General features: G+C 34.9%; 2 protein-coding genes across 16 annotated transcripts in view; one reads left to right on the plus strand and one right to left on the minus strand.

The window, feature by feature from the left end:
- FGF7 (fibroblast growth factor 7) overlaps positions 1–18306 on the plus strand; it is a 53240-nt gene extending 34934 nt beyond the window's left edge. For all 3 annotated transcript variants that reach the window (XM_057306168.1, XM_057306169.1, XM_026518449.4), the window contains 2 exons: positions 15742–15845; positions 17166–18306. In XM_057306168.1, the coding sequence (XP_057162151.1) occupies positions 15742–15845; positions 17166–17360 (299 nt within the window). In that variant the 3' untranslated portion in view covers positions 17361–18306. The remainder of the gene's footprint in view (positions 1–15741; positions 15846–17165) is intronic.
- Positions 1–18953, minus strand: part of FAM227B (family with sequence similarity 227 member B) — a 195864-nt gene that overhangs the window by 112231 nt on the left and 64680 nt on the right. The gene's annotated exons all lie outside the window — the stretch shown is intronic.

The following is an 18953-nucleotide window of genomic DNA, read 5'->3' on the forward strand; positions in this document are numbered from 1 at the left end:
GCATCATGGTAAATGCTTTTCCTTTCCTGATTAAGGGGCTATAGTTTCCTATATCTTTATCTTAATTAATATATTAACATCTTCTTGTTTCTTTTACATCTCTTCTATTATTTCGCAAACTTTGGTCTGAAGTAAATTCATAGAGTTTGGGGCATAATTATAACTAATATTTGTATACCGTTGTATGTTATTATTTTAAAAAATGATCTTACACATTCTCAGGGGCCAAGGCCAGGCAAGAGCTCCCCGTGCTTGAGGCTTATAGGCAGGGGTGTGCTGGAGCCGGTTCATCTTGGCTCTTGAGAGCCAACAGTATGCATCTTTTTCTAGCTCCACATTTCTCTCTTAAACCATGTTGGTAGCTTGATAAGGGTATGAAATTGGACATGTGGGAGTATTTACACTATGGAAATTGGCAAATACTATAAATCTTTTCTTCTGGAGAGTCAGTTGTTAAATATTTACAAGCACACCCACTGCATATAGATGAAATTTCCACAGCCATCGCCCTCCTCCCTTGGCACCACACCTCACCCCTGCCTGCTTTGTCTCTACCAAGAACAGACTGCACATCTTTGTTACTGTTATGGCAACCTGTGCACAGAAAGTCAGACCAGAACATCACATATCATGGAAGAGGCAGGCCCCGGGCTCTGAGGAGAGGAACAAAAGTGGTATCTTTTCCCTGGTACCTACTCAAGTTATTTCTGAAGCTTTCAGGAAGGAAAAACAAAGTCTGAAAAACTCAATGCCCTTGAAACAAATAAACTGTACATTTAATTATATCATACATGATCACTGATCGACACAGATAACAATGTGCTGAGACACACATACTGTCATGCTTATGGGAAGTGAAGTTTTTTAGTGGAATGAAATATATTTTACTTGTTTCAGGTATATGTTTGGTGTTTAAATATAATTTCTGACTGTAAACTTCAAAGTCTGGAATGCATGTACTCAAAGTAGCTCAAATTCTAAATCTGTAATACCAGGATTCCTTTGTTTTTACTACTTATATTTTGACATTTCTTCACAGTCCAAGCAATCATTACCACATATTCGAGGTGGGAGTATTAGTGAATTTCAAAAATGTTCCAGCAACAGCTAAGTCATAAAATAAGTATTTTAACCCACACACATTGCATTCATTATATTCTAAAAAAATAGAACTCTTGATAGCAGTCATGTATATTAATGATTAAACAATTCTGAAATCCCTCTTGCACTTGTAAAAGCACTGTAAAAATCCCTCTTGCACTGTGGAGTTTCTCTGTCTTGGCAATACGACTTTTTCTGCCCTGAGAAGAGACATACTATAGGTCAAAGCTGTGTGGTCTTTGTATGTGAAGCAAATATCAAAGAAGAGAGTTGTTTGTTGTTGTTGTTGTTTTCTTTGCATAAGTTGTTTGGTTTTGTTCTTGGTTTTTCTTTCTTTTTTAAAGGACTACTGCCCAAACCAAATTCTACTATGTCAAAACCCAGGGTTGATAGCTGGCATCCTGTAGGCCACAAAGGAGGGATGTTGTTTAATCCAGTGAGGCCAGCCTTCCCCTGCACATGCTGCTCCTCCCCCTACTTCCTGCATTTTTAAAGTCTATTTCCTTCTAGTCTGTTTTTCCAAGTCAACATTTCCTAACGGTGAGAATATACAGTGAAAAGTACAAGTTTGCGGATTATGTTAACATCTTTAAATTAGTGAAATAAGCTAATGATGATAAAATGCTGGTAGACAGAACATACATATATAGGTAAGCAGAAAACTGGCAGACAAGTTTGAGTACAGTATATTTTATAATAAAATTTAAGCTATATTTACAAGATAAAGGGCTCTGAATAATAACTTCCTCACAAAAAAGGCACCAAGAAATCACTTTGGCTGTTTCCCTGAAGATATTATCTTAATGTGCAATTGTAGCCAAAAGACAAATAAAGAAATGGGCATCATCAGGAAGAAAGAAAGACACAAAACAGAACATATAATAGTTCTGTGTAAACAACATGATATATCTACATCTGGAATACAGATGTCCTCTTTGCTTAGCTTTAATAAAGACTACCCAGTACAATGGAAACATTTTGGAATTAGAATGAATGAATGATATAAGACATATATGACAGACTTAAAAAATTGGGGCTATGATCTAGAATAATAAATGTTTATTTAAGATGAACCATATTCAATGTTTATGAAATCATAATAATATGGATAAGAAGAACAGAGACTTGTTAGTCATCTCATGAAATATTAGGACTAGCATGCACTTCTTAAAAGTCTTAATGCGCTAGAAGCAAGGTAGATAAATAGATGTGCTATATAACACAGCAAACAGAAAACATGAGAAAGTTGTTAGGCATAGAAGTGTTGCATGCTAAAAATACAAATAGGTTGAAGAAAGGTTTAGCCAAAACTAAAAAGAAAAACCTACAACTGGTTAGAGAAGTAGAGATGTTTGGAGTTTGTCTTAATTGTTTTGAGTTGGCATCATGAAATGTAATCTGAGATGAACTGTTGTTTGAATTAACCATGGAATTTTGTGCTTTTTTAAAAAAAAAGACTTTAATTTTTTAAGTAATCTCTACACCCAACGTGGGGCTCAAACTCAAACCCCAAGTTCAAGAGTCACATGCTCCACCGACTGAGTCAACCAGGCTCCCTGAGTGCTTTCTTACCTAATTAGATAAACTCCAAAAAAGTAATGAAAATTAGAAGGAAATTTAACAAATACTTTTGGTTAATCTTTTAATCTTAGTTCTTCTGATGTTTAGTATGATTAGGAAACTCATTAATTCTTTAATCCTGGAATTACTGATTTATGACTTTCATTTACTGATTTATAATATGACACACTAGTTACTATGGGTTTATGTGTCATTCTAACTACTTCAGCATTTAATGAAAGCCTTACAGATACAAAATCCTATACCAAGTACTAGGGATTTGTAGAAGTACAAGACAGTCTCCTCAAATGGCTTATAATTTAGATGGAAAAAAGGGCTAAACTTTTAAATAACAATGGAAGAATAGAGGTGAGGGCTAACTCATAGTATAGCAATGTGCTGCCCTTAAATAGATGATGACAGATCGGAAAACTCTGCAAAACATTATGTAGAAACTTGAATTTCAGTTTGGCTTTGAAAGAAAAGTGTCACTCCAGTAAATCGAAGCTGTTAAGATACTCACGCCCAAGTCTCACCTCAGACCTATTGGATCAGACTTTCTTTCTTTTTTTTTTTTTAAGATTTTATTTATTTATTTGACGGAGAGAGAGAGACAGCCAGTGAGAGAGGGAACACAAGCAGGGGGAGTGGGAGAGGAAGAAGCAGGCTCCCAGCGGAAGAGCCCGATGTGGGGCTCGATCCCAGAACTCCGGGATCACGCCCTGAGCCAAAGGCAGACGCTTAACGACTGAGCCACCCAGGCGCCCCTGGATCTGACTTTCTGACAAGTAGGAATGAGCACTTAAAATTTTTAAAAGAATTCATCACATGATTTCATTTAGCCAGTCCATGAAGAAATGTTTGGAAAGTACTGAAATAGAGATTCTATGTAATTACGGGTATTGGTGGGCAGAAGCAGGAAAAGTGCCTGGCAATTTGGGAGAGGAAGACGAGTAAATCAGTGTCTTTTGGGGACAGTGGCTCATGCAAATTGTAGAGGAACAATGGGAGAAAATTGCAAAAGTAGACTGGATCAGATTTTGGAGGGTTATGAATTCCAAGTACAAGAGGTTTTAATTTGTTTTGCCTTTTAATAGAGTGTATTGAAAGTTTTGGAGCAGAACAGTAACTTTTATAATGTGTTCCCGGGGGGCAAGAGTCTAGGCAAGAAACTGAGATAATAGTTGAGGTACAATTAATAGGACCTGGCCTAATGTGATGGCAACAGATGGGAACAGAAGAGAAGTGCTAGATACATATTTGGTAATACAGAAAGGGCAACTGGGAGTTTCTAGTAAGAGTTTGGGATGTCTGGATTTTCTTTTTAACATTTTAAATATTTCCTCTGTAAACTCAGATGTTTTATTTCCTCTTCTTTTTCCTTTCACTTTAATTTCTGTAAAAAATATAACTACTCTGCATTAGAACACATTGTTTAGACTGGTAGCAAAGAATGTGTACCTAAAAATTCTTAAGAAAACCAAATGGGCAAAATGGCTTTAAATCATGCTTTAATTTTTCAATGCTGATTACCAGCAAGATCTGAAACCAAAGTGTTTAGAATTATCCTATTGTCTGGTGGCAAAACAGTTAAATACAAGTTAAAGAGGAAAAGAGGAAAGACTATATTAAGTATCTACCACGAAGCAAAAGTTCACAGGACATATTAATAGTCAGAATAGAGGGATGAAGTGGATGTGTGGTTTATCTTCTAAACTGGTATCTTTATAGATAAGATGAAGCCTAAATGTCTTGACTTCTAGAGCTAGCTGTAAGTAAAATTTAATGAAAGTTTCGGTATCTTCTTCCTTTTATGACCATTTTCCACTTTCAGTTTCATTCTTGGTACCATTGTGCTCATTCCCTTCAAGCAAAATCAAATTCTGCTTTCAGAGAAGATATAGTCACTTATACCACAGTACACATTTATGTAATGTATACATGGATACATTTATGTCTATATGTTACCTCTCCCAGGTATATTTGTATTTTGAACCTTATCTCTAATCCTATGTGATGAAAATTCTGCTTTCCTATAGAAGATACTTTAGACTTTGGGAAAAGCCAGAAAAGGGGAGAGATTTTCTAGGTGGTAGTAAGAGATATTTTTCTCACATATTCTGGGATTATATCATCTGCACCTGTTGTGATAATTTTGGAGCCATTTTTAAAATGTACTGAAGTGTTGTATTTAGCAGATGTAAATGTTCTACAAGATCAGATAAAAAACTCTTTTTGAATAATTTAGAATCTGCAGGGATTACAGGGCAAACAGAGTTTTCGTCCTGTCTGATTCAAGGAGAAAATGGCCCCCTTGTGTTCTAGAGAGGCCATAAATGATAAGGAAAAGGTCAGGAAATTGGCATAGAAATATAATTCTGTTCAATACAGTTCAATGATGTTCCCATGACATACTTTAGTAATACGCCACTGGAATCATCCTATTTGTTGCACAACTGAGTAGTTTGTTTCTAATTCTGGCATGGTTCTAACCCTGCTGAAATAAGCTGTTGCAACTTAAATTCTTTCAAAAGAAAACATTGCCATCACTGTACCACACACTAATGTACTTTCTAAAGATTTTTAAATGTTTTGTTTTCTGAATAAATCTCTAAATGAATGAGATGATTCTTTTTACTTAACCTGACAAATCACTTAAGTGGTTTTTTTACATCATTACAGAATAGATATAGGATTGATAAGAACTGTAACTGATTTATTCCCTATCCTTCCCCCATGATAATGATGGTGTGGAATCAATTCTCTTATGCAGGACATTTCAGTTATATTTGATACCAGCAATTGTGCAATCATGTGTAACTGTTTTGAGTTTCATGCTGGTTTGATGGGAATTATACTTCCTGGGTTTCGGTAATAATTTATCTACTTGTGTTTCTTTCTTGCTGGCTTTGATTTCATTGGTCTTCTAATTTCTTTTAGTATATTCCAAGGTTCTGTCTTGGATCTGTTATTTAACAGTTACAGGGCATGCTTTTTAAGGGTAGAGTGATCCAAAGATAAGATTAGCATTATCAACCAAATATATTAATTGTGTTATCTTACAATAGTGGGTTCTAGGGTTCGTGGGAAAAGTTAGAGAACCTGGACCTGCTGGAGGTCTCTATCTCCACAAAGGCCTTTGTGTCACCTACTCCGAGTGAAAGATAATAAAGAAATGTGAGGCAAGTGAACTCATTTCTTTCCCAATTCAAACAGTGAATCATTGCCTCCAGGCAGCAAAGTCCAGCATGTGCACGGAATATCCACCTAATGGTCCTAATCCAACACTAGCCTGAAAATAGAGATTTTTCTTCCATGTTAAGCAATCACTCTGCTTACATGATGGAACAAATTTATTTCAACCTAAGATAATTTGGTGTTTGTCTGTTTCCTTATAACTTTTGAAGGAGTCAATTTTGAATAATACGCATACACTGCTAAAGGTCACCTCCTTATAGTCTAGGTGGGCAACTTAAAATAAGATATTGGCAGCCACGTGATTTTATTAAGTAAATCTATCTTACATAATTTTGAAATTTTGATAAAAGTTCATGATAGAAGCTGTTTACAAGAAAACAAATGACCCATAAACTATCTTAACAAGAAATATAGGACTGAAACAGATTTAAATAGTACCTGAGCATTCATTGTCTCATAAGCAATTTAACTACAATGGTCAATGTGAAACGTATATTATTCTTCTTTCAAACATATTTGCTTTAAAGAACCCTTTCTCAGTTAAAGGTAAATATGTCATTTATTTCAGAGTACCGTCTATCTCTCTATACACAAAACGGCTACTTCTTCCAGAGATACTCTTAAAATTAAACGGAAAATACAGGCCTGAAGAGGAGACTAAGGGAAATTTTAACAGTTGCTTACAAGCATATGAAGGATGTGATGCTGATACATTCATGCAACATTCAACAAATCTTCTCTGTGAGCCAAATCCTTGCTAGGCTCAATTTAGAGACAAGCCCTGTCCTCCTGGAGCACTGTAACTGGCAACTAACTCTTCTTCATGTTCATTAAAGGAAGATCTAAGGGAAATAAATTAACTTGCCGTAAAATCCAATGAGGTTAAATTTGTGCTAACACAATAAAGAATGATGAAGAAATTCATTGATTCAACATATTTGCAATACTTCAAAATGGAGTAAATGTATCTATTTAAGGACATATGGAGTAGTTGGTTTTCAAAGATCTTACCACTGTAAAATTGTATGAAGTCAATGTTTTCCTTTCCTTCAGGTCCCTTTTACTCCTGCTATTCTCGCCTTTATTCAATATTATATTTTCCATCACATGAAAAGGAGAATACTGATGCACAGGTTTAGGGTATCTCTCATGCTCAGTTGTAATTAGGGAATAAAACCTGTAATGTTTGCTGGCTTTTCTTTTATGGACCAACTATCCACAAAATATAACTGTTAAATGATAGATGTATTGTTAATTATATGTAAACATCCTCCCATTCAGGTCCAGTTATGACAGTATGTTCATATTTGTCCAACCTCCAAACTTTTCTCCTAGCCCCTGCCCATCCATTGCCCACCAGATTTTTGCTGCATTCTGACACTAAGTTTAGAACATTGGAGGGATTTTTGTTTGTGTTTTAAAGATTTATTTATTTATTTTAGATAGAGAGAGAGAGGGAGAGAGCAAGAGTGCATGAATGGGGGAGGGGCAGAAGGAGAGGGAGAGAATCCTCAACCAGACTCCCTGCTGAGCATGGAACACGACCCAGGGCTCCCTCCCAGGACCCCGAGATCATGACCTGAGCTGAAATCAGGAGTCAGCTGCTCAACTGACTGAGCTGCCCAGGTGCCCCAAGTGAAGAATATTTTTAATCTTATCCCTCCACATTTTGGGGCTAGGAATATAAAAAACTTTTAATTTTAATTTTAATTTTTTTAAATTTTTTTTTAAAGATTTTATTTATTTATTTAACAGAGATAGAGACAGCCAGCGAGAGAGGGAACACAGCAGGGGGAGTGGGAGAGGAAGAAGCAGGCTCATAGTGGAGGAGCCTGATGTGGGGCTCGATCCCATAACGCCGGGATCACGCCCTGAGCTGAAGGCAGACGCTTAACCGCTGTGCCACCCAGGCACCCCAAAACTTTTAATTTTTAACAACCCAATTAAAAAGTGGGCAAAATATATGAACAGATAGGTATCTTACCAAAGTAGATATACAGATGGTAAATAAGTATATGAAAAGATGCTCAATCTTTGAAGGTTCTACCTCTAACTGTGATGAAGATAGACTTGAAAATGGCAAGGTTCCTGAATGAGTAATATTTTTTAATTGATGTACCTCAAAAATATCTTTCACAAGGAAATTAACGGATTTAAAAGTAGATTGCTTGGGAATGCATTAACGTCGGCAGAATCAGTATCCTATCAACCCTGACTTTCTAATCTGTTTTGTCCTATGTGTTGTACCCTCTCTTACTCCAGAAAAGCACAAGAATGACTTTTGTTCAAGTACAGAGTGGGAAGTGATGTTTTTATAGATTTACAAAGATCTGTGGAAGAATGAACTATGCAAGCTTATGAAATCCTGACCTCCATACCAAAAGCCAGGGAGTTGCTCAGAAAATAGAATATGAAAATATATAGCTTGCACATATTAAGTTAGCTACCAAACTTACTGTACACGATTTTTTGGTCTACAGTATATTTATTGCCTTATATAAGACTAAATACAAGAGTTTGTCTTTTTTGTAGATCTGGATTTATAAGAGAAGTTATGTGTAAAAATGACAGTAAATTTGTTCCCTAAGATGTAAGACATATTACATGAGTACATCAAGTTGTTAACATAATGATTGTGGTAGCAGAATGATACAGTTAAAAAAAAAATAAAGGTCAGCTCACACAATAGAACATGAAAAATGAAACAGTATGTCAAGTAAATTGGCCATTTAGCCTTGTTAATATTTTTGTCAATAATATTGTCAACAATAGAATCAATTAATTACTTACAAATTACAATTAATACCCTCACAAACTAGGGAATATACCCAAAATGACTTACCTATTTTTTTCCTGTGGTTTAATCATTCATAAGTTTATCTAAATATGTTTGCCTATTTATTATTTAAATCTGTTATCACGCTTGCAGTAAGTGAGGAACCTTGGTAAAAATTGCTATTGTTTTTTAAAATTTAAAATTTTTTAAAATTTAAAATTAAATTTAAAAATTAAAAAAAAAAATTCTCCAGCATCTACTTTCAGAATTTTAGGTGTTCCCCTAATGTACTTTAAAAATTCATGCTTGGGCGCCTGGGTGGATCACCGGTTATCTGACTTGCATTCAGGTCATGATCTCAGGATCCTGGGATAGAGCCCTGCTTTGGGCTCCATGCTCAGCAGGGAGTCTGCTTCTCCCTCTCCCTCTGCTCCCCCCACCACCACCACTTGAGCTCTCTCTCAAATAAGTAAATAAAATCTTTAAAATCTTTAAAAATAATTAATGGTGGGGCGCCTGGCTCAGTCGTTAAGTGTCAAGCGTCTGCCTTCGGCTCAGGTCATGATCCCAGAGTCCTGGGATCAAGCCCCGCAACAGGCTCCCTGCTCAGCGGGAAGCCTGCTTTTCCCTCTTCCACTCCCCCTGCTTGTGTTCCCTCTATCACTGTTTCTCTCTGTCAAATAAAAAAAAAATCTTTTAAAAAAATAATTAATGCTAATTCTTTGTTCCTGTTACCAATAGCATTTATGATTTTAAGGTGTTTCAGCTTTACTCTTTAAAAATTTTTTATTAAGAATTTATTTTTAAAGCAGCTTTAGGTTCATAGCAAAAATGAGGGGATAGTACAGAGATTTTTTTATATACCCCTACCCCCACATATGCATAGCCTCCCCCCTTATCAACAACCCCCACCAGAGTGGTACATTTGCTACAATTAATAAACTTGCATTGACACATCATTATCACCCAAAGTCCATAGTTTACATCAGGGTTTACTCTTGATGTTGCACATTCTATGGGTTTGGACATATATCCATTATGTTATCATACAGAGTATTTTTCACCGCCCTAAAAACCCTCTGTTCTTTACCTAGTTACTCCTCTCTCTTACCTCCAACCTGACAACCACTAATCTTTTTATTATCTCCACAGTTTTGCCTTTTCCAGAATGTCATATAGTTGGAATCACGCATTGTGTAGCCTTTCAGATTGTCCTCTTTCCCTTAGTAATATGATTTTAGCTTCCTCCATGTCTTTTCATGAGTTGATAATGAAAAAAGTTTGTTTCATCACACAGAAATCCCCCCATCCCAGTTCCTTTAATATTTCTTTTTCCTGAACCTTTTGAGCTTTATATTTTAAAGTTTGAGAGGATATACATTAATATAGGTGAGCTAGCATGATAACTAAAAATTATTTTAAAGTTTTACAATGAAGGGAGGCAATGGTTTAATGGTTATTAGGCCAATCGGAACATTTAATTATGTCCTTGACCAAATATACTTTCTTGGGCACATTAAAACTAAGAATTGGTATCAGCAAGTAATAGTTTTTTAAAAAAAATGTTAAATGATTCTTATGATTTTCTGTCAAGCCTTTATTGTTGAATGGGAAATCTTATATATATATATATAATATATATATATTATATATATATATATAATGGTGTGTGTGTGTATACACACATATATTGTACTATACATATACACCATTATATAATGTATATTATTTCCTAAAACTACCATATACAGATCAAACATTGAAATACATCCATATCCCCCATTAGATACAATATTAAACGATTATTTGAAGATTTTATATACATTTTCTTTTGAAATTATTTGGCCAAAAGTAACTCATTGAATTTACCATTAGCTATAAATTTTCTGCAACTATTGCACATTCTCAGGAATCTTCTCCCAGAAATCTTCCATGAGAGGCAGCCAGCAGAATCCCTTTTTACCCACATTCCTTCCTTTATTCCATCCTCCAACTGGAATGTGTGCTCTACCTTGTCTTAGAAGAACAAAGTGATGGTGGAACACTGAGCTGAATGGGGCCCGGAAATTCCCAAATGCTTTTGTGGAGCAAAGTCGTCACTTCTCCCAATGTTTATTGGATGCAGAAACAAATCATTTTGTTTAAACCAAACCTAGTCTTAACTAAACTTATGCACCTCAATTTCATTTTCCTGTCAGATGCATTTTTTATAAAATGCACATAAAACTCCAGGAGCCCATTTTTTCAGTTATTCTAAAGTACCAGCTGGAAAAGGCAAGTCCTGTTTTCAACACTATTGTTAATAGCCAGGGGTTTACTTTCATAGCTTTTTTTTTTCCCCCACTTCTAAAGTCATGAGATTAAAGTAGAAGAAGAAGAAATGAAAAACCACATCTGCGCTCTCATGTCTTTCATTTTCCTATTCAGAACTGCAGTGTTGCTAGGGATCTGCTGTGTCTTCGGGTGCAGCCATTCATTCCCATATGGCCAGCATTCATTCAGCCTGATGAGTCTGCCCCAACCCTTCTTTGTGTCTTGACATACATGTCAGGAATATCCAGCCCCCTAGGAAGCTGTCTCAAACCTGTGTTCGACTGCTTTCCTGTCAGGGAACAACTTAGCTCTTCTCCTTATTGTTACATAAAGCATGTGATACTGCTGCCAATGCTTCTGAACAGCCAGACTCACCACTGTTGGTTAGAACAGCGTAACTATTCACATCTAAAGAAAACAGTTTATTGCCACTTAACTAAGCTCAGCACTCTGCAGTTATGTTTTCTTTCTCTTCTACCCAATTTATTCCTTTTGCTATATTCTTAATGATAGCTTGGATTCCCTAGACTCTTGAGTTTTTTTTTTTCTTCCTGGCTTCCCTTCTGAATTAGTTTTTTTTTTATCCCCTCTAAAAATGGTTATCTTCTCTAATAAGCTGTAGCATAGAAAAGAGTATCTCAAGCTTTTTCACTTTCACATCTAGCCAAGAAAAACAATTTATATTTATATTACACGATTATTGACCATTCAGACAGAAGGACAAACACAACAAGTATGTCCCAAGTCACTCCAAATAGTTCCCTTGGTGTCCTTATATCCTGAAATTTTTCCCAGCAAGCTGTTAAGTTCCGGGAAGCATTTCTTTTAATTCTTTTTGGCTGATCCCCTTCTCCCTGCTTCTATATTTTGTTAATCTTTTAGGAAGTGGAGCATAATACTGGAATGAACCACCTTAATACCAAACATAGCTGCTTGCAGCAAATATGATAGAACACAGATATTCAACATATACTTGACAGCAACATTATTTCTATCCCATTTACTCATTCCTTTCGCTATGCCCATTTCCTCAACTTCTAGGCCCAATGATGCTGAGGCTCAGGCATAAGGATAGGAGCTGGAAAAGTCAAGCATCATTTTAAACCTAGCTGATTTTGAGAATGAGTACAGAAGAAAAGTTAAGAAGATGCTCTTTTTACTTGGCTGGGACTAATAATGTGGTTGAGTTTTATGAAGATACTGAGTTGAAAATGATGGCAGTTTTCTTTCTTTTTTTTTAATTTTTTTTAATTTTTTAAAATTTTTTATTATATTATGTTAGTCACCATACAGTACATCCCCGGTTTCCGATGTAAGGCTCGATGATTCATTAGTTGTGTATAACACCCAGTGCACCTTGCAATGCGTGCCCTCCTTACTACCCATCAGCAGCCTATCCCATTCCCCCACCCCCCTCCCCTCTGAAGCCCTCAGTTTGTTTCTCATAGTCCATAGTCTCTCATGTTTCATTCCCCCTTCTGATTACCCCCCCTTTCTTTATCCCTTTCTTCCCCTACCGATCATCCTAGTTCTTATGTCCCATAGATGAGAGAAATCATATGATAGTTGTCTTTCTCTGCTTGACTTATTTCACTTAGCATTATCTCCTCCAGTGGATGGCAGTTTTCTATATCTTGTTCCTAAGTTTGGCATATACAAACCACTGTGTGACCCAAATCCACAATGAAATTCTAGCTGTGCTAGATGTGTATGATTAACAGAATTGTTTGTTAACAATAAAAAATAGTTTTGCATAGCAGCACAGTATCTCAGAAAATATCAGATTTTAAAAATTTGGTGATAATGTGTTTCACTTTTTAAAATATTTAATATTTACATAGAATACTCTGAAAACTGGGAACACCCAGGGCTAAAGAGGAATATCTGTAGGTGTCACTTGAAGTATCCTCACATGTGCTCCCCTGCCACTGCTTCCCTCTTTAATCTACTGTCTGCAATCACATCCTAGGATGTCACTGTTACCATGTGCTGATCACAATACTGAGGTCTTCAAAAGATGTAGCAAGTCAGAATGCTCTGGTTGGACTATGATTGTATGCAGGGCTTAAATTTTACTAGTGGGAATGATATTACGATAGGTATTGAAGCATAATTATTATTTACACTTATTACCTTCCTCTATTGATAAAAGTGGAATCACTGAACTCTATGAATGTACTGTGGAAGTGAGAATTCTTTGGTTTGATGTGGATAGATAGTTCCTCGATTCTCTTTCCTTATCATTGTTTTTCATTTTGAATTTGCTAGTCATAAATTTCCCAGTATCATAAAATATTGAGAGATAATGGCAATATATTTTATCCAGCAGCTTCTCAATCATATTACTGCTATTATTAACTACTTATAAAGGCATAGCTTAGTTGTGACCAAAATCTTGAGAATTAAGATTATTTCATTCATTGATGCCAGTAGTTGTTATGAGGTCTTTGACTACTTTTCATCTGCCTTTTAGTAAAATTAGGGTATTTAATGAAATAGTTTATTGAATTTTTAATGACACCTAATAATTCAATCCATAAGTCATTGTTTACATCTTGAACACAAAAAGAAAGCAATTTTTCCTATTCTGACTCTAACAAAGGGAATAGAAATTGTGCTGTTTAAAACCAAATAACCTGTTGGTCTGAAATTTTAGAATGAAATAAAATAATCATAAATCATACATAATTTATTAGAATTAAATATAAAATATTTTCATGATTAAAACTAATTTTAATGCTCCACATTCTTCAAATACAAATAGAATCAAAAGGTTTTCTTTTCTTTTAATTAAGATGTGTTTGCTATTTATACTTGATATTAACTTCTGAAGTTCAGAAATCAGGGCTGTTTTCCTTAATTCGTGTCCTCAAATTCCATTAAGGTTTTATACATTCTGACAATATTTCATAAATACTTAAAAAGATTAATATCCATTCCTTTGCATTTCCTTCATAGACCTCAGTTTCTACGAGCAGCTCTAGAACTCTCAACTGGATGCCTCTGGCTAGTGCTAAGTATAGTTTACTGGGAAAATGGCCCTATATGTGGCATATATGTGAAAAAAATAACAAAAATTAGCTAGGCTACATTAATCTTGATGAAGTGGGTATCAATTTTATTCTCCAGATAGGAAAACTAAAGCAAAAAGAGTAAGTAAGAGGATGAAGCAAAGGCTTGGAATAAAAAACCAGATCTTCCTTTAATTCAGGGAATATTTTGGAAAACAGCTTTTGGAGACTTGATTTTATGCAGATAATTTTCACTTGGAATTTTCTTTGCATTATGTTAGGCACAGGAAAGAGAAAGTCTCATGGCTGCACCTTCATGTTGAAAGTATAGTTAACAGCAGTTATTTAAAAAGGTTCACTAAACTTTTAATTCCTACATTGTTTTTAAAAATTTCTTGAGATTCTACTGCATTTATATGAGTCATTAAAATATAGCACTTAAGGAAAAGATACATAAAAAAGAAAATAAAGGTTAACATTCTTGTGGTAACTATGTTTTGTAAAAACAATTTCAACAAAGATTAAAAATTAGAAAGGTATAAAATTATAAAAATATATAAGCAGGATTCATAATTTTTTAAAATTTATTAAAGATTTTACTTATTTATTTGAGAGAGAAGCACACACACGAGCATGAGTGGAGGGAGGGGTAGAGCCAGAGAATCTCAAGCAGACTCCATGCTGAATGAGGAGCCTGACACTGGGGTTCTATCCCATGACCCATGAAATCAAGACCTCAGGTGAAACCAAGAGTCGGATGCTTAACTGACTAAGCCACCCAGGTACCCCCATAATTTGGTTTTAAATTATCTTTTCATGTATCAAAAAATTTGTCATCAGTTTAAAATATTTAATTTTTGGGGCGCCTGGGTGGCATAGCGGTTAAGCGTCTGCCTTCGGCTCAGGGTGTGATCCCAGTGTTATGGGATCGAGCCCCACATCAGGCTCCACCGCTATGAGCCTGCTTCTTCCTCTCCCACTCCCCCTGCTTGTGTTCCCTCTCTCGCTGGCTGTCTCTCTCTGTCAAATAAATAAATATATTCTTTAAAAATAAAATAAAATAAAATATTTAATTTTTTAAGGCACTAGGTCCTGTTAGCATTATTTAAAATTGCTTTAAATGAATTTTATTCAATTTCAGTAAATTCAAGAGATTTTCTGTTAGCAATAATTTTTAAGAGAAAGTTTAAGAGAAAAGTAAAGACGTTAGCTTATTATATACTTTCATAGTACTATATGATGATTAAAAGCCAGATTGTCTGGGTTCAAATTTCACCTCTGCCATTTACCAACTGAGAGAATTTGGGCAAATTAAACTTCTCTGTGTGGGGGCTTCTTGATCTGTAAAATGGGAATAACTAGGGTATTTGCTTCATAGCCTTGGTGATGAGTAGATGAGTTAATACATAGGAGCCTTGGAATAATTCTGAGAATGTGGTATGAGACCAATAAACATTAGCTGTTATCCTGATGATTATTATTATAGTAATTAGAAGTGTAATTCTAGGGAAGAAAAAGCTAAATTCAAATATTTACCTATTTCTTTGAATCCAGATATCTTTTTCTATTAAAAAAAATCAATAGTTTGCACTTCCCATATTTAATAAGGACTACTCTGGTGTTAGTATGTGCATTATGGGTAGGTGGCCTCAGGCTAACAAATAATCAAATTAATAATGTTAATAACTTCCAATTGAAAAAGAAATAAGAACGAATGGTCATTCTTGGATAATCTGCAAAGCTGAGTGAATAACTGACTTATCTTTCTGTGATTTCTTGCAGATATCATGGAAATCAGGACAGTGGCAGTTGGAATTGTGGCAATCAAAGGGGTGGAAAGTGAATACTATCTTGCAATGAATAAAGAAGGAAAACTCTATGCAAAGGTATTGATAATTGATAATTTAGATTTAATTTTTTGAACTTATTTTTGTCAAAATATCTTGCCTTTTCTTTTTTTTTTTTTTTGGAGAGGGACAGAAAGAGAAAAAGAGAGAGAGAGAAGAGGCAGGGGAGAGGCAGAGGGAGAGGGGGAGAGGCGGAGAGAGAGGGAGAGAGAGAGTCCCAAGCACAGGCTCCACACCCAGAACAGAGCCCAGTGTGGGCCTGATTCCACGACCCTGAGATCATGACCTGAGCCTAAACCAAGAGTCTGACACTTAACCAACTAAGCCACCCAGGCACCCCAAAACATCTTGCCTTTTTGAAAAGTAAGATGAAACTAACTTCTTTCCAATTATATAATTTAATTATTTCATTAAAATACTTTATATTCAAGCATTGAGAAAATGTTTTCTGCAGGACCTTGGACAAATTACTTAAGCTCTCCAGGCTTGGATGTCTTCATTTGCAAAATGAGTTGGATTAACAGACCTCTCAGGATATTTCCATCTCTGAAAGTCCATGTGCATTTTAGATACTTAAAATCTAAAATTTCCTTCTGAGAGTATTAAAGCTCTTTTTTGTTAAAGTTCACCCAATCTGTACATTGCTGACATGAAAATTCTTGGGAAAAAAATTCAGACATTTGTTTATCAACATCAATCTCACAGTCATGGGCTTTGAACTGTGCGCGTTTATGTTGTTCCCTCTTTATTACAATGTGAAATATGTAACAGTTCATCCCACCGTAAAAAAATATAATCGACTTTCCTTTGTATTTCCACAGCCCAGCAGGATACCTGGCACAGGCTAATTACATAATAATATAGGTTTAACTGAATGAATGACTGACTGAATGAATAGTTGGATGGATGAAAATAAGCTTAATTTTCTATCACAATTGCAGGCAGTGTAGTAGTAAATCAAAGTTGTGAAATACATCCTTTGAATGAGGGAGGCAGATGCTCTGCTAATCATATCAAATCTCAGCAGTCAGGGAATGAGTGACTTGGGGATGGTAACATGAGAGCTGCTACTTAGAGGGAAATAGCTCCTAATACGAAAGAATAGTAGCAACCAATGGCCAAAAAGTTAGACATTTGGAAATATGTTTCATAACTAAATATGTATCATTTTATCTTTTTAAAAAATTTTAAGATGTCTAATTTTTTTGCAAATATGCTAACTTATATCTAACAGACTGCATTAGGCCCACTCAAAAAAAAAGAAAAGGTCATATATGTTTTAATTTTACTAAATATTACCGTTTACTCTTTGAGTCCCTCTGAAAATCATTCGGATAATGTTGTTTGTTGTTTTAACAGAAAGAATGCAATGAAGATTGCAACTTCAAAGAATTAATTCTGGAAAACCATTACAACACATATGCATCAGCTAAATGGACACACAGCGGAGGAGAAATGTTTGTTGCTTTAAACCAAAAGGGGGTTCCTGTAAGGGGGAAAAAAACGAAGAAAGAACAAAAAACAGCCCACTTTCTTCCTATGGCAATAACATAATCATATATGGTATATAAGAAACCAGTTCCAGCAGGGAGATTTCTTTAAGTGGACTGTTTTCTTTCTTTTTCTCTTTTCTTTTTTCTTTTTTTTTTTTTTAAGTAACCAAGAAAGGCTGGAAAACTACTGAAAAACTGATCAAGCTGGACTTGCGCATGTATGTTTATTTTAAGAGACTGCATTAAAGAAAGATTTGAAAAATATACACAAAAATCAGATTTAGTAACTAAAAGTTGTAAAAAATTGTAAAACTGGTTGTACAATCATGATGTTAGTAATAGTAATGTTTTTTCTTAAATTAATTTACCCTTAAGAGTATGTTAGATTTGATTATCTGATAATGATTATTTAAATATTCCTATCTGCTTATAAAATGGCTGCTATAATAATAATAATGCAGATGATGTTATATAAGATATGTCAGACCTAAAGGCTGCTGGAATGATTTGTCAGATAATCAAGCCAATACTAACTATGAAAGATGAGCAGTATTTGAAAGACTTTTTAGTGAAAAATTATAATCCACTTAAATTCTAATCAGAAGAGAAAGAATATTCTCAAAAATTCTACTACGGAATGGAATCAAATAGGTAGTTTTTTACAAAAGTATAATATTAGAAAATGCTTGTACTCTTCTTGTATTAACAAGAAAAAAATTTCTAATGCTGCTCAAACTGAAAGGGTATTGCTAAAAGGATGTTTTCAAAAATCTTGTATATAACATAGCAATAATGATGATAATACTGTATTTCATCTCACTTGCCACAAAATAACATCTTATAATCCCTAAAAGTAAAATTGAGAAAGCTTTAAGGTTTTTTTCAAGTAATATAACCTATCTTTTGTATAATTCATATTTGGGAATATGACTTTTAGTAATGTTCTTCCCACAAATAATCATGCTTTTTCTCTGTGGTTACAGCATTAAACTCTATTTTAAGTTGTATTTGAACTTTATTGTTTTGTTATTTAAGTTTATGTTATTTATAAAAAAAACAACAATCTTAATAAGCTGTATCTGTTTCATATGCTTTTAATTCTAAAGCAATAACAAAACCGTCTGGCGCAACTGCAAGTTCCCCTCCCCCTCATGACCAATACCAAGTCTAGTACACAGCACTTGGGCCAGCAAATCCTGGATGGCAGACAAAAATGACAGCCCGCGGCAATTCTTACAATAGATGTCCCACAGGGAACGATACAAAAATGTAAAATATGTTTTGCCACATATTGTCAATTAAATTGGATCATATAAGTAAAATCACTGCAGATACAAGAACTTAAAGGATTTTAAATTTAGAATATACTTGAGTTCATGAGTAGAAAAGTGCCATACTTTTAAAATATGCATATTTAGAGTCAGTAATTTTTCTAATGTCTAGAAATTTCTGCCATTCAAAATATTGCCACATGGAACGTTGTTTTCCTGTTAGATGGCAAGAGCACAATGCCCAAAATAGAACATATAGTTAGGGATTTGAGGACCTGAATGTCATGACGGCTTGAGATGAGGCTACAGATAATAGGCTTATCAGAAAGATAAATTCCACTTCATAATTCTTCGATTGGCAGATTTGGTAATACTTTATGTGT

This window comes from Ursus arctos, unplaced genomic scaffold, assembly GCF_023065955.2.
Source record: "Ursus arctos isolate Adak ecotype North America unplaced genomic scaffold, UrsArc2.0 scaffold_36, whole genome shotgun sequence".
In the NCBI taxonomy this organism is placed as follows: Eukaryota; Metazoa; Chordata; class Mammalia; order Carnivora; family Ursidae; genus Ursus; species Ursus arctos.